The sequence below is a fragment of the Astyanax mexicanus genome, chromosome 14 (assembly GCF_023375975.1).
Source record: "Astyanax mexicanus isolate ESR-SI-001 chromosome 14, AstMex3_surface, whole genome shotgun sequence".
Classification (NCBI taxonomy): Eukaryota; Metazoa; Chordata; class Actinopteri; order Characiformes; family Acestrorhamphidae; genus Astyanax; species Astyanax mexicanus.
The window spans coordinates 17,572,515-17,593,540 of NC_064421.1; the positions used below are offsets into that span (position 1 = coordinate 17,572,515).

At 34.2% G+C, this 21,026-nt stretch overlaps 4 protein-coding genes across 5 annotated transcripts; all 4 read right to left on the reverse strand.

Annotated features, from left to right (window-relative positions):
- Window positions 1–75: 75 nt before the first annotated feature.
- LOC103045971 (zinc transporter 2-like) lies at window positions 76–4,752 on the reverse strand. Its single transcript, XM_022673010.2, has 8 exons — window positions 4,465–4,752; window positions 4,111–4,301; window positions 3,507–3,653; window positions 2,386–2,539; window positions 2,108–2,258; window positions 1,736–1,841; window positions 1,500–1,634; window positions 76–416 (listed from the first exon to the last, which is right to left on the reverse strand). Exons 1-8 carry the CDS (start codon window positions 4,527–4,529, stop codon window positions 271–273), a joined length of 1,095 nt encoding a protein of 364 aa, XP_022528731.2. The 5' UTR covers window positions 4,530–4,752; the 3' UTR covers window positions 76–270.
- A 157-nt stretch (window positions 4,753–4,909) lies between these two features.
- dnajc5gb (DnaJ (Hsp40) homolog, subfamily C, member 5 gamma b) lies at window positions 4,910–10,657 on the reverse strand. 2 transcript variants are annotated; one of them, XM_007251998.4, is made up of 7 exons: window positions 10,477–10,657; window positions 9,812–9,952; window positions 7,938–8,151; window positions 7,668–7,818; window positions 7,372–7,428; window positions 7,145–7,207; window positions 4,910–5,996 (listed from the first exon to the last, which is right to left on the reverse strand). In XM_007251998.4, exons 2-7 carry the CDS (start codon window positions 9,922–9,924, stop codon window positions 5,914–5,916), a joined length of 681 nt encoding a protein of 226 aa, XP_007252060.3. In that variant the 5' UTR covers window positions 9,925–9,952; window positions 10,477–10,657; the 3' UTR covers window positions 4,910–5,913. The 2 variants fall into 2 exon arrangements, with proteins under 2 accessions (XP_007252060.3, XP_007252061.3); XM_007251999.4 differs by lacking the exon at window positions 7,372–7,428.
- Window positions 10,658–11,286: 629 nt separating this feature from the next.
- tp53i3 (tumor protein p53 inducible protein 3) lies at window positions 11,287–15,494 on the reverse strand. The gene is given in 8 exon segments (XM_007251997.4): window positions 11,287–11,725; window positions 11,844–11,936; window positions 11,938–12,041; window positions 12,753–12,965; window positions 13,457–13,724; window positions 13,822–13,962; window positions 14,086–14,142; window positions 15,424–15,494. Coding segments are annotated over 7 exon segments (1,029 nt in total). The 5' UTR covers window positions 14,113–14,142; window positions 15,424–15,494; the 3' UTR covers window positions 11,287–11,542.
- A 1,170-nt stretch (window positions 15,495–16,664) lies between these two features.
- cenpo (centromere protein O) lies at window positions 16,665–21,005 on the reverse strand. Its single transcript, XM_007251994.4, has 6 exons — window positions 20,844–21,005; window positions 19,424–19,572; window positions 19,196–19,331; window positions 18,807–19,075; window positions 17,925–18,084; window positions 16,665–17,756 (listed from the first exon to the last, which is right to left on the reverse strand). Exons 1-6 carry the CDS (start codon window positions 20,863–20,865, stop codon window positions 17,647–17,649), a joined length of 846 nt encoding a protein of 281 aa, XP_007252056.1. The 5' UTR covers window positions 20,866–21,005; the 3' UTR covers window positions 16,665–17,646.
- Between the last annotated feature and the right edge of the window lie 21 nt (window positions 21,006–21,026).

A 21,026-nucleotide genomic window follows, 5' to 3' on the forward strand; every position in this document is an offset into this window, starting at 1 on the left:
CTGATCCCACATATTTCCAGGCAAATCCATAACAACACTGCTCTTAGTACTATTAGTATTATTCATTATTTGACATTTATTGGTGTAAATTAGTCTAAACTGACAATTAGCAGAGAAAGCGGGTGCACTGAAAATCAAGCTCTGAAAGGTAACTGCTCTGAACACCATGTTTTGCATCGTTTAAGTTAAGTTATACAGTTCATACAAACACAATGTTGGAGCTTCATTGTTGAAATGTAGATGTCCTGTCTGTCCTTCAACTTCAGTAGTTCAGTCAATGGGGTCCTGGCACTCTCTACAGTGAGCTGCATTATTTGAGTATGTCTCTATTTGAATGGTGATGTTGTGGAAGTTAAAATCAGACTGGAGCATCTCTGTCAGATCCAAGAGGACAGTCTGTGGACTGGTCTGCTCATCTGCAATGAAATTACATTTATACAAAAACCCCAAATCAGAACAACTTCATTTAATTGGTTCATAAACACTTATTCCTGCATTAACGAGGTAAACAAAAATATTGATGTGAAGTCAACAGGTGATTTGTAATCATGATTTGGTACAAAAGCACTATCTCTATAGAATCTGTGAAGAAAATGTTAAACTTCTCCCTCCACTGTGCATAACATCATTCAATGATGTAAGAATTTGGGAGACATTATAGTGTTTTTAAAGGGCAAGTGCTCATACCTTATCTGAATGCACATATCCTTAAAACAGCACTGTATCAAGAACCATCAATTAACAACAGCTAATGGAACCACATGGGCAAGGAATGACTTTGGCTAACCTTTATCAAGCACTAGAATAAATAATAAACATTTAACAAATAAGAAAAAACATCCATTGTGCAAAACCGAAACCTTATGTTAATCATCTCCAGAAGTGGCATTGACTTTTCAGGGCTTAAAAGGATCTGGTATGAACCATCACACAATGGAAATATATTGTGACTAGACAAATCAGTATGCAGTATTTTGTTTTTGTTTTTTTTGCCCTTTTAAAACAAGATAATGCAAAACCACATGCTGCACATGTCAAAAAGGCATGGCTAAATACATGAGTGCAGGCACTGGGTTCCTTTCTGTACTGAACTAGACCCTGTAGAGAATGTGAGGCAAATAGTGAAATGAAAAATGCGAAAGTGGTGACTCTGTACTGTTGCATAATTGGAATGTGCTGTACTGTCGCAACTTTTTTTTGGAATGTGTTGCAGGCCTGAAATACAGAAATGAGTGCATATTAACTAAAATAAAAATATGCTTACTAGAAAACATATTATGGACAATGACATAAATAGCATAAAACTAGAAACAAAATTCATAATATCTAAAAAAAAATAATAATAAATGAAAAACCCTGATTCAGGGTTATAGAACACATAATTAATGCTGCTTAGTAGCCACTAGTCCTTCTGATAGTTTGTAACCCATTATTCCACCAGTAATGCTGCAGTGTTAAACTAATTACTTAATTTAACTCCTACAGTTTTGGTATCTTACCAATCACTGTGTGGACAGATATCTGAGGTTGGCTCATGGTCAGCGCCCAGAGATGGAGACTGTGTATAGATTTGACGCCTCTGACTGAGAGCAGAGCTTCTTTCACAAAATCAAAGTCTATTCCATGTGGTGTTCCTTGAGACAAACATTGAGACAAGAGTTGCTTCATAAAATATTTGTTAAAAAAAAAAAAAAAATCAGTTTAACTATAATTAATATTTTGGTTGACTTCTTACCTTCCATGAGTACTTTGAAGATGTCTTTCAGAATTGTGGATGTTGTAGCGAGAATAAGTATGGAAAATAAAAAAGTACAAACAGGATCCGCCATTTTCCATTCAGGCTGGAAGGAGAGTTGAGTATATTATTATTATTATTATTATTATTATTATTATTATTATTATTATTATTATTATTATTATTATTATTATTAGTTTTTTTTATAAACAACATTTAAACCTGGACAAAGTTACACTCTTAAAAATGAATGTAATTAATTTGGTCAGAATAGAAAATCCATGTTTGTGAATGAGATGTGTTAGTGTAAGGAACTTTAAACTTACAAAATATATAAGTTTTAAAAGTGCCAGTTCATTATAACAAACTAACCCAAAAGTAGATGATTGTGGCAGCTAGCGCAACACCCAGGCTCTGCAGCAAATCTCCCACCACATGGATGAAAGCAGCCCTCACGCTGGTGTTACTGTGACCATGGCTGTGACCATGATGTGCTGGAGACTGATGGAGAATTAGGGCCATTCTGGTACAAAAAATAAAAAAATATAGATCCATTTATACATATAAATACCAAACACTAGCATTTATTTTTTCTACATTTAGGTACAGTGCATTATAGCATTAACATACCAAAAAAATCTAACACTCACAAGATGTTAACTATGACAGCACAACCCGAGGTGATGAGCATGGCACCGCTGTGAATCTCGTAGTCATTTTGGAGGATCCTCTGAATGGCAATGAATACCAGCACAGCAGTCACAGCCCAAATGGACAGCACAGACAAAAGACCGCCCAGAACCTCTGCACAAAATAAACTGACAGCTGTATACAAGCATAACATTATCACCACCTCCTTGTTTCTACACCTATTATTTATTTATCTTTCAGCTCCACTAATTATATACGACACTTTGTAATACTATGTATTGTAATTACAGACTGATGTCCTTCTATTACCCTTTTTTACTTTGTTCTTTAATGGTCAGGACCCCACAGGACCACCACAGAGCAGGTTTTATTTGAGTGGTGGGTGAATCATCCTCAGCACTGCAGTGACACTGACTTGGTACTGTGTTAGTGTGTGTTGTAGTGGAGAGATCAGACACAGCTGTCCTGCTGGAGATGCGGGGAGGGGAACTGTGTTGCTTGGGGTACCGTTCAGAACAGCTTGAGACGGTTCTCAAGCCAGGTCCCCCCCGCAGCTAGGTGAGTAATGAAGATGAGTGATAAAGACTAGGGTGGTGATGGGGTGGAGGCGGGTGCGAGTTCGAAAGTCACGTAGGTGAGCACCTGGGAGGTATATATATATATATATATATATATATATATATATATATATATATATATATATATATATATATATATATATATATATAGGACCAGGGGGAGGAGCTCGGGAAATTGAGGCGTGGTTTATATCCCAAAATTTTGTTAATTCTTAACAACACTTATCATCAAACTAGCTAGACTCAGATTTAAATATCCAAATGTTGTCCAATGACAAACGTGTATGTCCATTTTGTCTATTTTAATTTACTACATTATTTTAACCCAAGCTGCATTACATTACATTACATTAGCATAAAGTTTTCTTTCTCATGTAAAGTTCCTGTGTTCAGGTTATACATGTTTTTCTTTAGATAGTGATGCTATAAATGTAAACCACTACTTCAATAGGACACAGCACACATAAATACCCACAGATCTGAGCACAGAACAATTGCGATAAGCAAAATAAATTGGTTTGTAAATATCAGCTGATAGTAACCTGATCGATGCCACCCATATGTCATGGTTTTGGAAGCAGGTCTTGAGGAGATCCACAGGGAGAAGAGGCTGATCAGGATGCTGCCAAAGTCGGTGAGAAGATGAGCAGCATCAGTCATTACAGCAAGACTGTGGGCAGCATAACCACCTACAGTATTAGAGGAAAAATGTTTTGAATGTATCTGAGATCAGTTGGAGGAACGTATATATATATATATATATATATATATATATATATATATATATATATATATATATATATATATATATATATATTTCTTATATTTCTCCATACTAAGCTGAGCTCAAATTTCTTTTTTTTTTTTGCTCCAAAAGGCAGAGTATTTTGACCTATTTACATTTATGAAAAATTCTACTAAATTAGTTAACCTAGCATTAGCCGATTGGGAGCTATTTGTAAATGTTATATATATATTTAACCAAACTAAAATAGTATCGGAGTTGCCTTGGATAGCAACAGGATAAAACAACAAATGGCACTAAATCTATGAATATGCTAAATAATTAAATTTTTTTTAGTTGCCAGGACATTGGGCTGTAGTCATATTTATTTTGTTTTTTAGAATAATCCAGGATATTCTTACCAATTACTTCTCCAATCATAAAGACCAAACACAAAATGGATGTGATTAACAGCTTCCTCCAAGCACCCGATTTCTCCTCGTTTTGGGCCCAGGCTGCTCTGCTGTTATGGCAGTGAAAAGCTGCTGCTCTGGTCCCACATCCTTCCTCAAACTCAGTGCATAGGTAATCATCCTTTAAATCATCAGGTAGACTGAAGACAACAATAAGCTGTATTTAGAAAATCACTATAGCTAGTGGAAATATTGCTATTTGATACTAAATAACTGAACTTATTGTTAAATCTGCATTGTCATTAATACATAAATGATTAAAAAGATACTAAACTGAACATGGTAATTAATTAAACACCTTACCTCTGAACAGGAGAATATGGATTATTTTCCTGTCTGGTGAGACAAAGTTTTTCTAAATTCACCATGGCTATAGTACTAAACGCCTTGTACCAAAAGAACTACCAAATAACTTAACACGATTTCTCCACTGCACAGAGTATTTCCAATTATCATTACATTAATAAAAACCTACAATATAATAAAATACCCTCAATATTTTTAACTAGACAGTCCTGCATTAAAAAAATCTCCAGACAGCGAAGTGGCATATGCTGCTTCTCATGCTTTCCTTTCACGGTTACGCAACACGTAAAAAATTATCAGCTCACCAGCATTTTTGAAAGATAATCAGACTAAAAAAAGAATTATTTCCAAGGTCACACCCAAAAGCTTAAAAACTTAGCCAAAACCAAAAAAGATAACTGCAATTCATACAGCTTTACTTACAAAAACACACACAATTACATAAAGCTATGCAGTCTCATTTATTTTTGTGTCACATTTAGCAACAAAAACTGAATTAGGTGTACTTACATCCAGACACCCAGGTCATGAAAATATAAACAGATATCAGAAGTTTGCTTGATGTTACTGATAACTTTCTTGCGATACTCAAAATATGCTTAAATATTCCAAAGCACTGTAATTACGATTGTAATTTATTTTATATAATTTTGTTTATTCCTTAAAATCAATGCTGAATTTAAAATTCCTATAAATATAACAAAAAAAAAAACTCCTTCAAAGTGTGTTCTGTAGGAAACCAGATAAAATATAAACCCCTATGTACATACAGATATCAAAAACTAATATTTACTCACATTTTTGTCACAGTACAGTCTCAGGCTTGGCAACAAATCAGCTTCATTATAAAAAAGAAAAAAAAAACACCTTTGTGCTCCTATATTCATTTATAGTTCAAATGGTTATCAGTGTATATTGTGTAAAAAGACCCACAGTAAAGACTTTTAAATGAAAAAAGGCAAGTTATGACTACAATGTAAGTGCCAATGTTGTTTAAGATTATTTATTCTTTTTTGGCATTTAGTCTTATTTAAATTATTATTTAATTCACCCAGATTAACTTTTTCTGCATCAACCTTTAAATAACTAATTTGAAACAAGCTCTGGTTCTGATCTGTTCATAAGATTAAACTTACATTGGTTTTTGTCAGTCTATATGGAACATTAGCCTGTTTCATTTGGTTGGAGATGCCTATTTCTTAGAACTGTCACTAAAAATCTCTCAACCATGCATAAATAAAGGCATCTCATCTTAGAGAAGCTGGCACAGTGAAGGTAATCAGAATACATGTAAACAATGTGCAATACATTCAGAATTAAAATCAAACGTTTACAATCCACAATGATCATGTGCAATTCCCAGCCCCTCAAATATCAATCAGTCACTACAGGGCTCCCCCTTACCAACAGCAATTCAAACATGGAAACATATCAGTGTTTTGCTGGTCATGAGTTTAGTCGCTCATAGGCAAAAGGATCATTGACCTCCATGAAGGCAGCAGGTTGTACGGTAATGGTTTCGTCTCCACCTAGAGGACAAAATAACAAGGTCAAATCAAGTACAGCACAAGAGAACAGGCAACATATTCCTGCTATTGTTCACATTTGGACATAATTTGAGTTATTTAGTTGTTCTTTATATTGTGTCAACATTAATTAATTTATACTGGTCATAATGAACAGACTAATTCTCTGAAATTACATAAAATAAAATCTATTTACACTGACTTCAACTAAAGGTTAATGAGGCTTACTATTTCTCTTATAAAGCCTTCCCTCTAAAATATAAGGTTTTTGATCGACAGCAACAGCAACTTACTAAGCATACTAAACACTGATCACATCTAATTACCTTCGATAACCCATGGTTCTTGGTAAAGTGGAGGGGATTAACTTATTTAATTAAATCCAGGGCAAAATGACCTTAAATTAATATAAAAATGATTTAACATTTTACCCTGATTATGATAAATGAACTATTTTTAACCATTATTAAGTGACAAACGTTGCTCAGCTCGCTCGGTTTTAGAGTGCTCCCTTTATGTTGCTTCCATGTCACAGACTGTAAAGGGTGAAGTCACATGATCACACTCACAGTGGAATGTTTTTTAAGGGCAAAGTATTTACAGAATAGAAGTAAATAAAAAACAGAGGTTTAAAGGGTTTAAATTCATGTTTGATTAATTGCCCACTCCCAATTTAATTATTAATTGTTTGTATTTTTTTGTAAAGAACTGTAGAAGTTAAGTGCTTAGTATTCACATGGACAATGGTTTTAATATATCTGTTATCTGTCTAGGTATCTTTATATTGCACTGAAAAGTTATTAATGAACTATGTGCCAAAATCCTAGATATTGACAACAGGTTCAGACCAGACCCAGGGGTTTAATGTAAAACCAGCATGTTTTGGGGACCATTTCTTTTAGCAGAATTCAGTAAGATAATCTGAAATCTCAAAACAGACCCTATAATATCAATCCTACTTTAAAACGCTTTGTGAGTACAGGTTCTGGTCTCACACAAATGAGTTCAGTAGACAATTATTTATATGAAACATTTTTACAAACACCGGAACACTACTTGTCAATTTACTTTATTTGTACTTTTTTTTACGAAAATACATCAATATCCATGTAAACAAGCAATGTTCTAGGTTACAGCACTGTGTAATTCACCTGCATTTGAGCTCATGGGGTCTGGACTAGGCACTGGCATGCCAATAATCACAGTGCTTGATGCTGTAAAGCAGAAGAAAAAGAATAAGGCACATAAGGAACACACACACACACATCATATATATAATGTTTCCCCCTCAAGTGTCTATCAGTATGGAGATGTGATTTATCCAATTCCACCAAGTGCTCATTGAATAGCAAGACAGTGTAGTACGCCAAATGATCACCTGAATTTCCAGGAGCTGAAGAGGGAATAGGCTGCCCTATAATAGCCGGTTCATTGGCTGTAAAGCAAAGGAAACCACCTTAAGAATCATTAGACCAGCTGATGAAAATAATTGTAGAGCCTTAAACGATTTAGCTCCCTGAGCTCTGTTATTATTAACAAGCTCAAGTGCAACCCATAAAATGAATCAAAGCAAATTGTAAAGAATTTAGATATAAGATTAAATGATTTCAAGCAAAATCAACCAATGATCAATCCATAATCATGCTTGCCACTTTCAGAGACGCTTTACTTCACCTGTGTTTTGCTCTTCAAACATTTGAGCTTCCAGCTGCTCCGGATCGATATAAAACTCCTCTTCCTCCTTTGTTCCACACTTTCCACAGCAGAAACAGCAACAGCAGAAGCAGCAGCAGCAAGTAAAGATCATACCGCAGACTACAAGTGTCTGAAAAGGCAGGAGAAAAAATAATGTAACATTAAACTGACCATTGAGTAAAAAAACTATATTAAATTCTAATTTGTTTATGCAGAAAAAGAAACAGAGACCCCAAATGAGTCACGCACCTTGAACCAACACTTTGACATGAGGAAGTAGTATTTGACACTGTCATCCCCGAACTGGTCTGCAATATAGAGGCCCATGGAGCCATATTCATCATAGATCTGCCGTTTGTGCTCATCGTTAAGAATGGTGTTGGCATTGTTGATTTCTTTAAACCTTTCAGCAGCTTCTGGGTTGTCTGGGTTTTTGTCTGGATGATAGCGCAGTGCTAGTTTCCTTAAGGAAAAAGATTAATCATTCCATTAACCGTAAGCATTTTATAAAGAGTCTTATTTGATATACAGTGTGAATAGGAATCAATCACTACTACTGACTGAGCAATTTCAGTCTAGTATATAATAAACAAAGTTTATTATAGTGAAAATAGGGATACACACCAAAATGTAGTAGATAGCAAATTCTTGATTTCTGACTGGTTGTCTAAATTGCATTCAATATTAATATCAACATTTTCTTTGTTTATTTTATAGGATACATGGAGTGCAAGCGTAAAACTACAACCAAATTAGAGCCAATGGTTTATTTCATCCTGCATACTTAATATCAGTATTTCTAAATGTCTGCATATTGTCATTTTTATCACTATGCAACCTAATAATATATTCTGTCAGTGTAATATGTTCTGTTCAGTTTTAAAGTCAAAGCATATATATTAATTGTAGGAATAAAAAGTACATACAGTTGCATAGGTGGTGCAATGCAAACCATTTAATAATAATGATAAATTATAAATCTATTTTTTTGGGTCTACTTTATTAAACATGATCATAATAAAAGATGAACTACGTATTGCTTCAAATGCATACAGAGATTTTACTAAAAGTACTTCTCAATACTGTATTTTTGTTTCTATCCATTTGATAGCAAAACATATTAATGTTATCTCATAATTTGTATACAGTGGAATAGTCTACAAATAAATAGATTTTGAATGTTGATATATATGCTACAATTTTTTTTAATTTATTTTGGGCTCAATATTTACAAGTGCATGTCTAGAAAGCATACCTATGAGGGGCCTGTATGATAAGCCTATCCCAGCAAGTTGTCTATGCCCATGGGTTTCCTGAGCAGTAATGACAGGGCCCATTTAGAAGGCCGAACTGGGTCCCAGTATCAACACATGTACACACCCATGGGAGTCCACATTTCACACACATTAGACTGTTTTAAAATATTTCAATAAATACTAGGCTTGCACAATGAAATACGAATTATACTAATATTGAATGATAATTGCCTTATCGGCATTAGCCAATATGGCCAATATTTATGGCTAGTATTTATTGTATGCTGGAAAAGGATCTAGCTACACAACAACAATTGGTCAACACTGGCCATGCTACTTTTTATTAGTTTTTTTTATAAAGTTATACCAGGGTGTCTCTCTCTGTAAGCTATAAATATGTATTGGCATTGGGAAATGTACCAGTCCAAGTTTAACCTTTATTAATTTATTATTTTTCTACATTGTAGATTTATGTTAAAGATATACAAACAACTAAGGTAAACATAAAAAAAAGATTTTGGTTTTCAGACCTCCCTGACCTAAAACCAAACAAGAGTGTGCAAATCTGTCATCAAAGCTAAATGTGGCTACTTAGAAAAATTCTGGTTTGTTTAACGCTTTTTGTTCAACATGTCATCAATATTAAATTTACAATGTAAAAAAATATATATAATAAAAGAAAGAAAACACATTGAATGAGGTGAGTCCAGAATTCCCACATTGGTGCATCCTTAATAAAAGCTTAATCTTCATACAAAAGGAAGTCAAAGCACTTTTTGGCAAAGCATTGTTTTAGTATTGAGATTTGTGATACTACACTTGGTATTGGTTATTATAAATTTATTTTATGTCTCCTGACAACCCTACCTGTAAGACTTTTTAATTTCTTCTGATGAAGCTCCCTTCTCCAATCCTAATGTCTTGTATAGGCTGTCCCCAGATGTGGATAGCTTGCGTGAAGCCTTATTTGGATCAGTCATTTTCAAATTCTTCTCGAAATAAGAGGATCTGATTGAAACAAAAGATCAAATGAAACACACAGAGAGATGCCTATCTGTCTGAAAAAGCAAAGTTCACCTGTGTCCATGTGACATGGTTAAAGCACGTTTCCTATAACGTGCTTAAACGACTGACAGTAAATGAGATGCTGTTTTTACCTTAAAATGTCAAGTGAAAAAGACAAACATTTACGTTTCAGTGTACTACAAGTAGCCTATACACTGGAAGCAAAGAAAGGCGAGGTCACTGAAACATCGCATCAGGTGATAAACACTTGACCACCAGGTGCTCTATAAAATATTACATCCATATAAATACGCATTTTAGAAGTATTTTTAAGTAGCTAATGTAAAAAGGGATTAAAACTTGGGTTTTAAAATATTAAATCAGTCCAAACTGGCATATAAACTGTCTGGGTCTGATATTTCACAGATAAATCCAGTAAACCCAAGAGAAATGTAGCTTAAAAGTCTGTAAGCTAAACTGAAACTTTTCACAAACGTGTAAAATCCAAACCTGCCGCATCGACTCACCTGTACTTCTGTCTTTTCGTCAGATCAGGGTTTAATCATGTTGGTCTAGATCCGAACACTTTTATGTATTCAATTTCATTGTATATTAGCTGAAAAACGTTGTCTAAAAGGTTTTCCAGTATTTAAACTCGCTGTCAAGAAACTAAAAGGCGAGAAAAAGGGTTGGACCAGGAAGTGTGTGCGTTGTTCCGGAGTGCACATCAAGTCAGTCAACATGTGAGGAAAAGTGAAACTCACTCCTTTACAATTACACTAAATACCTGCTATTTGCCCTCAGATTACCATTCATTCTATTCATATGTTTATGCCAGTGCTGTCTCCTTCAGCAGTCTATATGCTGTAATATTTTCTTTCACTGATTATTCCTGCTGTTGGGCTCAGTCTTTTAACAGGCAATATAGCATTACTGTAATTATTAATACTTAATTAAATGTACACAATACAGCATATGTCACATTTTCTCCTGATACACCATAAGCTAAGATGGGCATAAAAGAGCCAGTGTTGGTCAATAAAAATACTATCCTTGTATAAATATTTTTCAATGTGTCACACCTTACTTTCCATGTGTTGTCATTGGTTGCAAAGTAAATGTTATTGGCGACCTCTGTTGGATTAACCATGTAATAGCACTGGGAGTTAAAAACCTTCTTAACATTCAATGGACGTCCATGTAAAAAGAACAAGAGTTTATTTCAGGTAATTTTGAAGAATTTCTATTGATCCATACATCAAGAAATATTGACACAGTCTAAGGGACAAATTATGTGTTTAAATTATTGTTATGTAGTCAATAAAAAACAACAAAAATGAAGATAATTGTTTTTTATTAGACAATGTAGATATGTAATATTTATATACATGAATAGACATGACTTTTTAAAGATGTGTCTCTCAGAATGTGATGGAAAAATTATTTATGAAACTGACGTTTGATCTGTATGGTGTTCTTTCATATAAAAAAGCTTCTGAATGTTTAGTATTTGCATGAATGTTAAAATCTGAAACATGGCATGTAAATAATCATAATAAAATAGATCTGCTTGTGTTGTTGCATAGGTCATGTTTAAGAAATTTTCATTATGATTTTTCCAATGTTTTTGTTGGCCTCCATATGCCTGTGTGCATCAGCAATATCATCCATGGTGAACACACTGTCGATAATAGGCCTCAGTGACGTACTCTGATCTGCTGACTGGAAGTGTGTCAACGCCTCTTCAGTGAAGCTTCTGACCAGTTCTGCTTTATACTAAAAACAAAGGTGAAGACAGTTGTCAGTTGCTGTGTTGTAACAAATGACTAAATTACCACTACTGAACCACGCAAAATTTTATCATGAGGTTTATATTTACTATACTAACCCTTACCTGTAGACTTCGAGACCTGAGAAGACTGCTGAGAATGTGGCCTCGCTTAAACAGTAGCTTCCCAAGCAAATCCCCCCCCACTGATTTCCCCCCCCATCACACCATAGAGCACCCATCTTCCATCCATAGCCAAGCTACGAACATTCTTTTCCCAACAGGATCCACCTATGCAGTCTAGGATGACGTCAACCCCTCTGCCTGCAAGACCCAACAACACGTTAGCAATTTATTTTATGGAACTGCTTCGATGCAAAGACTTTCTCATAAAACCTTATTTCTACAATTTTGGGAAGGTAAAGGCTGTATGTTCAAAATGTTACATTAATAATTATTACCGGCCTGTCTGTACTGCTTTTTTCATACATATATGACATAGTAAAGTCTAGCCTCAGAAGCTCTTTGAAAGCATGTGTACAATTTAATATTGATGCAGTGGTTCTTTTAAATAAATAATTACTTGCCAAGATTCATATAAGCAAATGCATACAGTGGTCCCTGAAATTTTGGAAAAGTTTAGAATCTAGATTTTTGTATGAATTTGATCTAAAACTTCACCAGTCCTGAAGCAGGACAAGTAAATGAAACAATTTGCTATTTATTTTCCAAAATGAACACTGTTGTTTTTATTACTTTGTTCGCATTCCAATATTTTAATTATTATTATTGATAATTTTATTAGAATAATTTTCAAACTTCTGTGTATTTTAGAATAATTATGCATTAATGGTGTTTATGCACATGCCTTGTGCATACCCTAATAATAAAAGTGCATTGTAAGCTCTTTCTATATGCACTGCAGACATAAATTTACCTACCCATTTTGAATTAGGAACTTAATTTGATTAGTAATATTTACATACTGATGTGGCTAGTGAAGTTAGCTAAGTACCTTGCTTAGCATTGACTCACCTTCTGTAAACTGCAAAATTCCATCGGAGAAATCACCCTCTTTGTAATTGAACCCAGCAGCAGCTCCCAGTTTCGATGCAATCTTTAATTTCTCAGGGCTCCCGGCAGTTACTACTGGAATGGCACAACTCAAACGAGCAAGCTGAATGGCAGCAGTGCCAACTCCACTTGCTCCAGCATGAATCAACACAGACTCTCCTTGCTTAACTCGGCCTACAACAAAACAATATATTAAATAGTCTTAGCTTTAATAAATTCATGAATTTATACTACAGTCACACTGTATGTTTAGATTAAGCATATGCTCTGGTTATATATTTGTTTAGGTCTTACAAATTAAAATAGTATTTTATTAATATTTCATTGTATTAATGTAATTTGTCTGATGGACCTACAGCAAGTGTAGAAGGGGTAGTGAAAGAACACTGCCTTCTCCTCCCTCAACACTGGGGAAAACACTTTTAAAACACCCTAAATTCCTCTCTCGACACTGAGGCGTCTTCCCAGTTTGTGAGTGTGTGTTTTCAGCAATTCACAATTCAAGATTTAATGTAACCCAATTCTGAGAAACCATCACTACTGTGCAATATGTATATTCTCTATAATTGTCCTCTATATTTTTATTTTTACATTTGACCTTCAAGCAAGCCAGAAGGAATATCTACTGTAAGATAATAGCTAATTAACAAATTGAATAAAAATACCTATAAAGTGTAAAAGCTGGTAGGCAGTCAGCCAGGCTTCTGGGATTGCTGCAGCTTCCTCAAGGGATATGTGTGGAGGGACGGGCATGAGGAGTTCCTCAGGCACAGCAACATACTGTGCATATCCTCCTCCAGAAAGCAAAGCCATTACTTTATCTCCTGGGCTAAAATTCTTCTTGACTCCAGGACCAAGGCCAGCTATTACACCAGCAGCCTCCAGACCAAGGATCTCACTCTCACCAGGAGGAGCTGGGTAGATACCTTTCCTCTGTCACAGGAAACATGATTTACTGAACAGTATTCACTAATTTACCTGAATAATATTCTTAAGTAAATACATGTAGAATACATATAGATGTTCATACTTGTAACAGGTCTGCCCGATTTAAAGCTGTTGCATTGACTTTGATGAGGACTTCCCCATCTTTAGGTTTAGGTCTGGGAACTTCTCCCACACACAGATTCTCTGGACCACCTGGTTCTTTCACACACACTGCCAGCATCGACTGCAAAAATAAGACACTGAAAAAACTGCTCAAATGCACAGGAACACATTTAGCTATGTGATATTTAGCTAAGTTTAGCTAAGCTAATTGTTTTATAGTTACGTGTCTGCAGGTTAAACTCACAGTTTCTCCATCTGTATGCTGAAGCATGGTTAAAACACTAGTGATTTACAAACAGCCCTGTATAAAAGAGAAACAATATTTCAGTTTGAACAGAAGGCCACAGAATTTTGCATACATACATACATAATAAATTAATAAAAAGCACATTCAGTGGTTTTAAAAATGTATAGCAACAAAAATCAGGGAACTGTGTAATACAAATGATCAAGCAAACAAAATATTTTTGCCTTTGAAAGAAAGATGGCAAATTACCTTATCCTTTTTTAAGTTCCTTACAGTACTAAACTTACTTTTAACTAATGGAATCCCTATGTGATACATATTGAAAATCACGTATAATGTAATTGCAGCAATTGGTCACATAAGGATCATAAAATGTTAAATGTTTTATGTTCGGTATATAACTAGTTCTGACACAATTTATAGAATAAAGTGTTAAATTATAAGCTATGAAATTGCTATTGAGTTTAATTTAGATCAGGATTTTAAGCTTAAAATATTTACAGTCATGATCACACAATAAGTAATAAACATAAAAGAGCTGTGTACTACTGTAAAATGTAGTGCAGTAAAAGTAAAGAAAACTATTGACAAACACACAAAAAATGTAAATAAAGTAACAAATAATTGTTATTTATTCCACTGCAGCCAACATAATTCATAAAATATACGAGCACAATTTTGTTTAACATTTATTTAAGAGCCTACACATTTAATTCATACAAATATTTAGATTGAGACAGACCTTTAGTAATAGGTCTAGTGCAGTAAGCATTGGTAATGTCTCTAATATTGAATGACACACTGTATATAACTCAGTATGTAAATGTTAAAATATATGAATTTTTTGTATCATGGTATATTATGATTTTAACTTCAAAAATGTTACAGGCATGTGCCCACAATAAGAAAAAAAATCATAAATGAATTAATTAAACTGAATTAATCTGACTTAGTTTTTACATTTAGTTTTAATATTTAGAAGTGGGTCTGGGCTCTTATGGGATAAGGGCACTGCGCGATGTCTGCGCACACTTGACGCGCTCAGTTCAACTAGTACAGTTCAAAGTCCGATATAAATTATATAGTTAAAAACTTCCAAAAAAAAAAGTAATATGCAAAAAATATGATTAACCGCGGTTTAACCTGATTACAAACATATTTACACCAAGCACAAGTGTTTTAAATGTATGAACGGAATGTAAACGTATTTAGTTAATGATATTTCAGTGTATTTCAGTGTAAGGTTTTCCCACCTCAGAACCGCTTCATAAAATCATTTGCTATGATAATTACGGTAAATAATAAAGAGTTAAGGGTTAATATATCATATCTTACCTGTGAAATCGGGGACCTGACTTGGTTTACCAACGTCTCTGCTTTACCTGTAATATTAATTTGCTGCCGCTAGTGGGCGCCAGACTCCACATCATAGAGCTATAGCTAAACAATATAATGTAAAACAATGTAATTATAAATGTAAAACAGAATTGAATTAATAAAATAAATAAATATAAATAAAAAAGGGAAAAATAAACGACAAATTTATAACCTGTATTTAAATATTTTGTTCTAGATATATAGAACCTAAAACATTTCATTAAAACATTGGATTGTTAAAATCGTTGGGACAGAGCTGTAGAAGCTAAAATACATTTTTAAAATGTATTAAGACATTTTTATTTATTAAGGTACATCTTTTAAAAGGCATGTGACATATATCACAATAGGCTTTTTTGGGTAGAAATACCCATGGTGCAATATCACTCAAAAATCTTTTTTTAGCCCACCATCTGTTTGAAAATAGTAAAGTATTTGCCTTTAAATGATGTCTCTTAAAATGATCATAAACACAATACAAAAATTCCCATTCTGTAAAATCAATTACTCTACATTTACTGGAAAGAACCAAGTGGCTCTGTAATAACAATTTGCCTATAAATAAGTTTAAATTAAATAGAAATGTGTTTTTAAAAACAGGTTTGGGTTTGTTATAGTTTACTACATTCTATTCATATATTCTACCCCCAAAATTTTATGCTGTTTCACCGATGTAGAACTGTTGCTATTCACTGGGTAGCTATGTCAACAGATCAAAACAAGTGTTAGCTGTGCCATGATTGGTGTGCTGGCTTTTCTTTATGGTTACATTTTTATTCACACATAAAACAACTTTTTCTTTCTTTTTTTATTAACTTAAGTGCCTGCACATTTTATACATAAAAATATTTTATAATATAAGACAGATTTCAATTAATATGACCGGCTCAGCATGCATTGATAATGCTTAGTGATGATATAATGACATACTCTATATTCACAAGTCAGAATCATTTTGCCGGTTATACTAATTATTTGTCTTTATCAAAGTCTTTTGGATGTTTGAAAGGATAAAGCTTTAATTGAACATTGCCCAGATACGAGAAACCCCTTTGGTAAAATACCTGCCCACCTGAAAACTGGTTAGACCAATTTTCACTGTTTACAAATCCAAGTATCATAGCAGCACTTTCAGTGTGTCTCTCTCTCTATGTCATCTGTACAATGAAACAGGACAAACTATTACAAACAATGGAAAGTCGAGGTATTTACATCGATTTATTATGTATTTGCATATTGCAGAATTTTTTAAAAAGTGATTTTAATACATAAAAGTTAATTGACAGTGCCATTAAGCTAAAATCTTAAATTACTATTCTTGTTTTTTATGTATTATATAAATAGGACAGCATATCTACGTGACAACAAGGTCAAACTTTAAAGGACCTTTGCTCTACACGGATGTGAGACTAATGAATCACAAAGAAGACACTCATCTTTTGTGGACACTGGAACAAATTAACAGAAAACACAGATTACACCTCAAACTGCTCTATCAAGAAAGGGAATTACTGCTACTGGAACACAAAAAGTTGCTGAATTTGAGAGTCTGTGAACCCTACGCAACAATTAACAATACAATGAGAACCATATCAGAAACAAAAACAACAAACAACGATCTGCAACATATTCGCCATTCAAGATCAGCTCCAGCTGCTAGAGAAATGCTTTCAACTGAATTTCTTCCAAATGAAAAAGATCGTCTCAGAAGAATGAGATCTTCAAAATCAGCATCATCTGCCCTGCCACAAGGTTCTGCCTCCTCTCTAAAACCAACCTTTAGAGGAAAGGCTTCAGAAACTGGTCTGTTATCCATCATGCAACTAAAGGAAATATCTTTAATTGACAGCATTTCCCAAAAAGAGTTGGCAAACCGAGAAGAAGAGGAGAAACAAAGTAGAGAAAATTTCAAAAATATCCATAGACAAAAACTTCAACAGAAAATACATATTTTCTTAAAAACTTTGGAGACCATTTGAAAATATGTGTATAGAATTTAATACAGGATCTGTCTGCTCTCCTTCTATTTTACACATGAATGCTGGTATGTAATCCATAAAGTGTTTAGTTTATGCTGGTATTACTAATAGGCATGCTGCAGGAAATGGGGCTAAATATCAATATGTTTAAAACCTTTTTTAAAAGACTTAAGCATTTAAAAAATATATATAGCTTCTTTATTCACACAATGCTTCCCATTTTCCTTAATGTCAAAAGTGCAATGTGTACTGGAGACTCCATAAGCAACGCTTGGTTTTTCTTCCATTGTGGAGATTCAGCAAGGGTTGTATCTATAAAAAAAAGTGATGATATTATTTGATTAACTTGTAAGAACATTAACACTATTACACACAAACTAATGCATTTAAAGTTGATTAATCTTAATGCTTTAAAAGCTTTTGCATTTTTGATTTGCAGTAAAGTTTTATTTTAGACAAAGCAATAAAAAGGAGTCTTACCTTTGCTCTGGATAGTAACACGAGTCGGCAAACACTTGGTGAGATCACTGTATTCCAGCGTGCACAGAATGGCTGCTTCACTCTCTTGTGCTTTGCACATGAGGACGAGAAAGTTGCAGAGTTGATTTTTCTCAATAACCTCTACTGTCCCAACAAGTTCCTGTAAATAAAAATGGACAGATTAGGACAAATTTAAATAGTTATGTATGTGGTGCTTGAAAGTTTTTAAAAGCTTTATTCCAGAGAAGGTGGCAGCATTTCTGGATCATGTTGTCATATGCTTCTTCATTGCATGATACAGCTTTAACTTTTATTTGTGGATTGTACTGTGAACTGTGTGTGATTACTGAAAGTACTCCTGAGCCCATGCAGTGATTTCTATTATAGAATTATGTTTATTTTTAATGTATTGGCGCATTAAAGGGTTCAAAGCTCACCAGCATCCAGTACTGCCCACTGGCCCTTTCCCTTGCACACAGGGATTTCTCCAGATTTTCTCACCATGATATTATGTACTGTACACTGTATATTTTATGCTAAGAAACATTTTCTATTTTTTCCCCCATTGATGCAAGTGATCTTATTGCAGGTGTTAGCATATTAGCATAACTTGCCCATTTACAGCTTTATTTTGTGTTCTATCTTTGTGGATCTGTTGGTTTATTTACTTCTTTTTTAAATCAAAGTTGTAATATTGGATAATTTACCTCAATAAATAAATAACCAACATTAAAATTTCTGTTGCATTTGATTGATTTGGCTCTCCTTACAATTATTTAAAAATACAGATTAAAAAAATACTACAGTATTCAAACATTTTTTAGGCACCAAGTTAACCAGAGTAAGTGTAATAACTCAGCAACCAAGACCTGTGGGTCATACCTTAATGAGTGAAATCTGCTGCTTGCGTCCAGCTAAAGCATTGAGATGCAGGCTTAGCGTTTCAAGGAAGGCTTTAAAATCAGTCTGTAGATTCTCCTTGGCGAGTTTGTCTAATGGAATACATGGAGGGATGTTATGACGACTGATTTGCACTGTACGTCTAAGGTCCATTTCCAAATTAAAGGTTTCCAAGTACATGTCCCCATAAGCAGTGCAAAATGAGACACATATACTTTTGCCTTGTTTATTCTCAATCAGATTATAACCACCTGAGAGAGAGAGAGAGAGAGAGAGAAAGAGAGAGAGAGAAAATATTAATGTCATTACAAACAAACAACTGATCAAATACCATAGACAATGTTCTTCTGATACTTCTTGTTTGTTTTTACCAATAAGGTGATAGGCCGTTTGAAGGTCCTTCAGCTGCATTAGCCTGGACTTAAGCAGAAATTGATCAAGTTGCATTAAGTCATCAGCCTCATCAACTTCCAGTGGCTGGCCTTGGTCAAGTTTGTTTTGTAGACTCTGAAATGACAGCACAAAGAACAAGACTTAGCTATTAAAAATGACTAGAAACCCTATAAAGCTATAAAAGTGATGTTTTCTCTTGGTTGTACCTTTAATGCTGCGGTTTCAGCACTAAGTCGGTCTCTTTTTGCACGGAGTGTTACTATTGTAGAACGAAGCTCATCCAAACGGTCTTGTTTTTGCTTTTCTTGGCCTGTTGTTCCGGCCTTCTCTAACACCATAAGGTGATCAAAGACACCTAATGAATGGGAGGTAATACATTTATTTTAGGGTTAATTAACAGCATGACAATAAACACTGACACTACTATTACTTAAGAAAAAACAGTTTATTCAAAGTTTAATAAACCATGACAATATTTTGCAAGGTCAACAATGTGGGTTTTTTTTTTCATATTCTTTTTTCAACCCAATAAGAACTTTTAATGCATTAGAGTAAACCCTTAAACCATTTAGGTCCTCTGTGTCAATGTATTGCATCTGACCATTTAAAGCCAAGTGTCTCATATTTGATACATACTTTAGCTTTTAACGAGCGTTGAATGGAGAGTCAACATTAAAAGGAAAATACAGTCTATGGCTAGGCTAAATCCTTGTCTAGAACCTGACCCATATGTCTTTTTTGTTTACTGCTGCAAGTAACACATTCTGATTCATTCTGATTTTTACTGCAAAATTTTGTGATCCTATTATAGAAGCTCTGGGATGAGAAACCTTTAACATTTTATGGTGAGAATAACATGAAAAAGAAGAAGATTATGAAGAACAGTAAGTTGGTTTCCATAGCCAACTTAATAAGAAGATAATTATAAACAGTAAGTTCATAAAAAAAAACTAAGCTAGCTAATAAAAAACTAATACAAAAATAAGAGACAACTTAAAAATGACGAGTTCCTTTGATTTTATCAAATTGAAAACCTCTGGAATATAATCAAGAGGAAGATGGAAGATCACAAGCCATCAAACCAAGCTGAACTGCTTGAATGTTTCCACCAGGAGTGGCATAAAGTTATCCAAAAGCAGTGTGTAAGACTGATGGAGGATGACATGCCAAGATGCAAAAAAATTAGAGCTATTCCACCAAATATTGATTTCTGAACTACTTAAACTTTATGAATATAAACTTGTATTATTTCAGGCCTGAAAGCTCTGCATCTTCTTTGTTACTTCAGACATTTCTCATTTTCTGCAAATAAATGCTCTAAATGACAAGATTTTTATTTGGAATTTAGAGAAATGTGATCCGTAGTTTATAGAATAAAACAACAATGTTCATTTTACTCAAATATATACCTATAAATAGCAAACTCAGAGAAACTGATTCAGAAACTGAAGTGGTCTCTTATTTTTTTCCAGAGCTGTAGGTTATATTAGTTAACCTAGCTAACAGTCGGGAGACCCAAGCTAATTAGCCTCTCTTGCTATCTCGATAACTATTTAGCCTGTGATTGGTTTTAAGTCTATCAGTCTGAGAAAGCTACATTATAAGTAAATAGTAGTGTAAAATCACCTTGTTTTCTCACTATGTCCATTTTAGTTTCTGATCAGTGACTCCGCTCCGTTCAAATCCGGCGCTTTCTGGCTTTTCCGCGGTCTCCGCAGCTCGCGATAACACGGACGTGAGGTCAGAGCGACGTCAGATGTAAACATCGCCGCGGAGGACATCAGCCCTGAGCGCGGTTTGCGCAGAGGC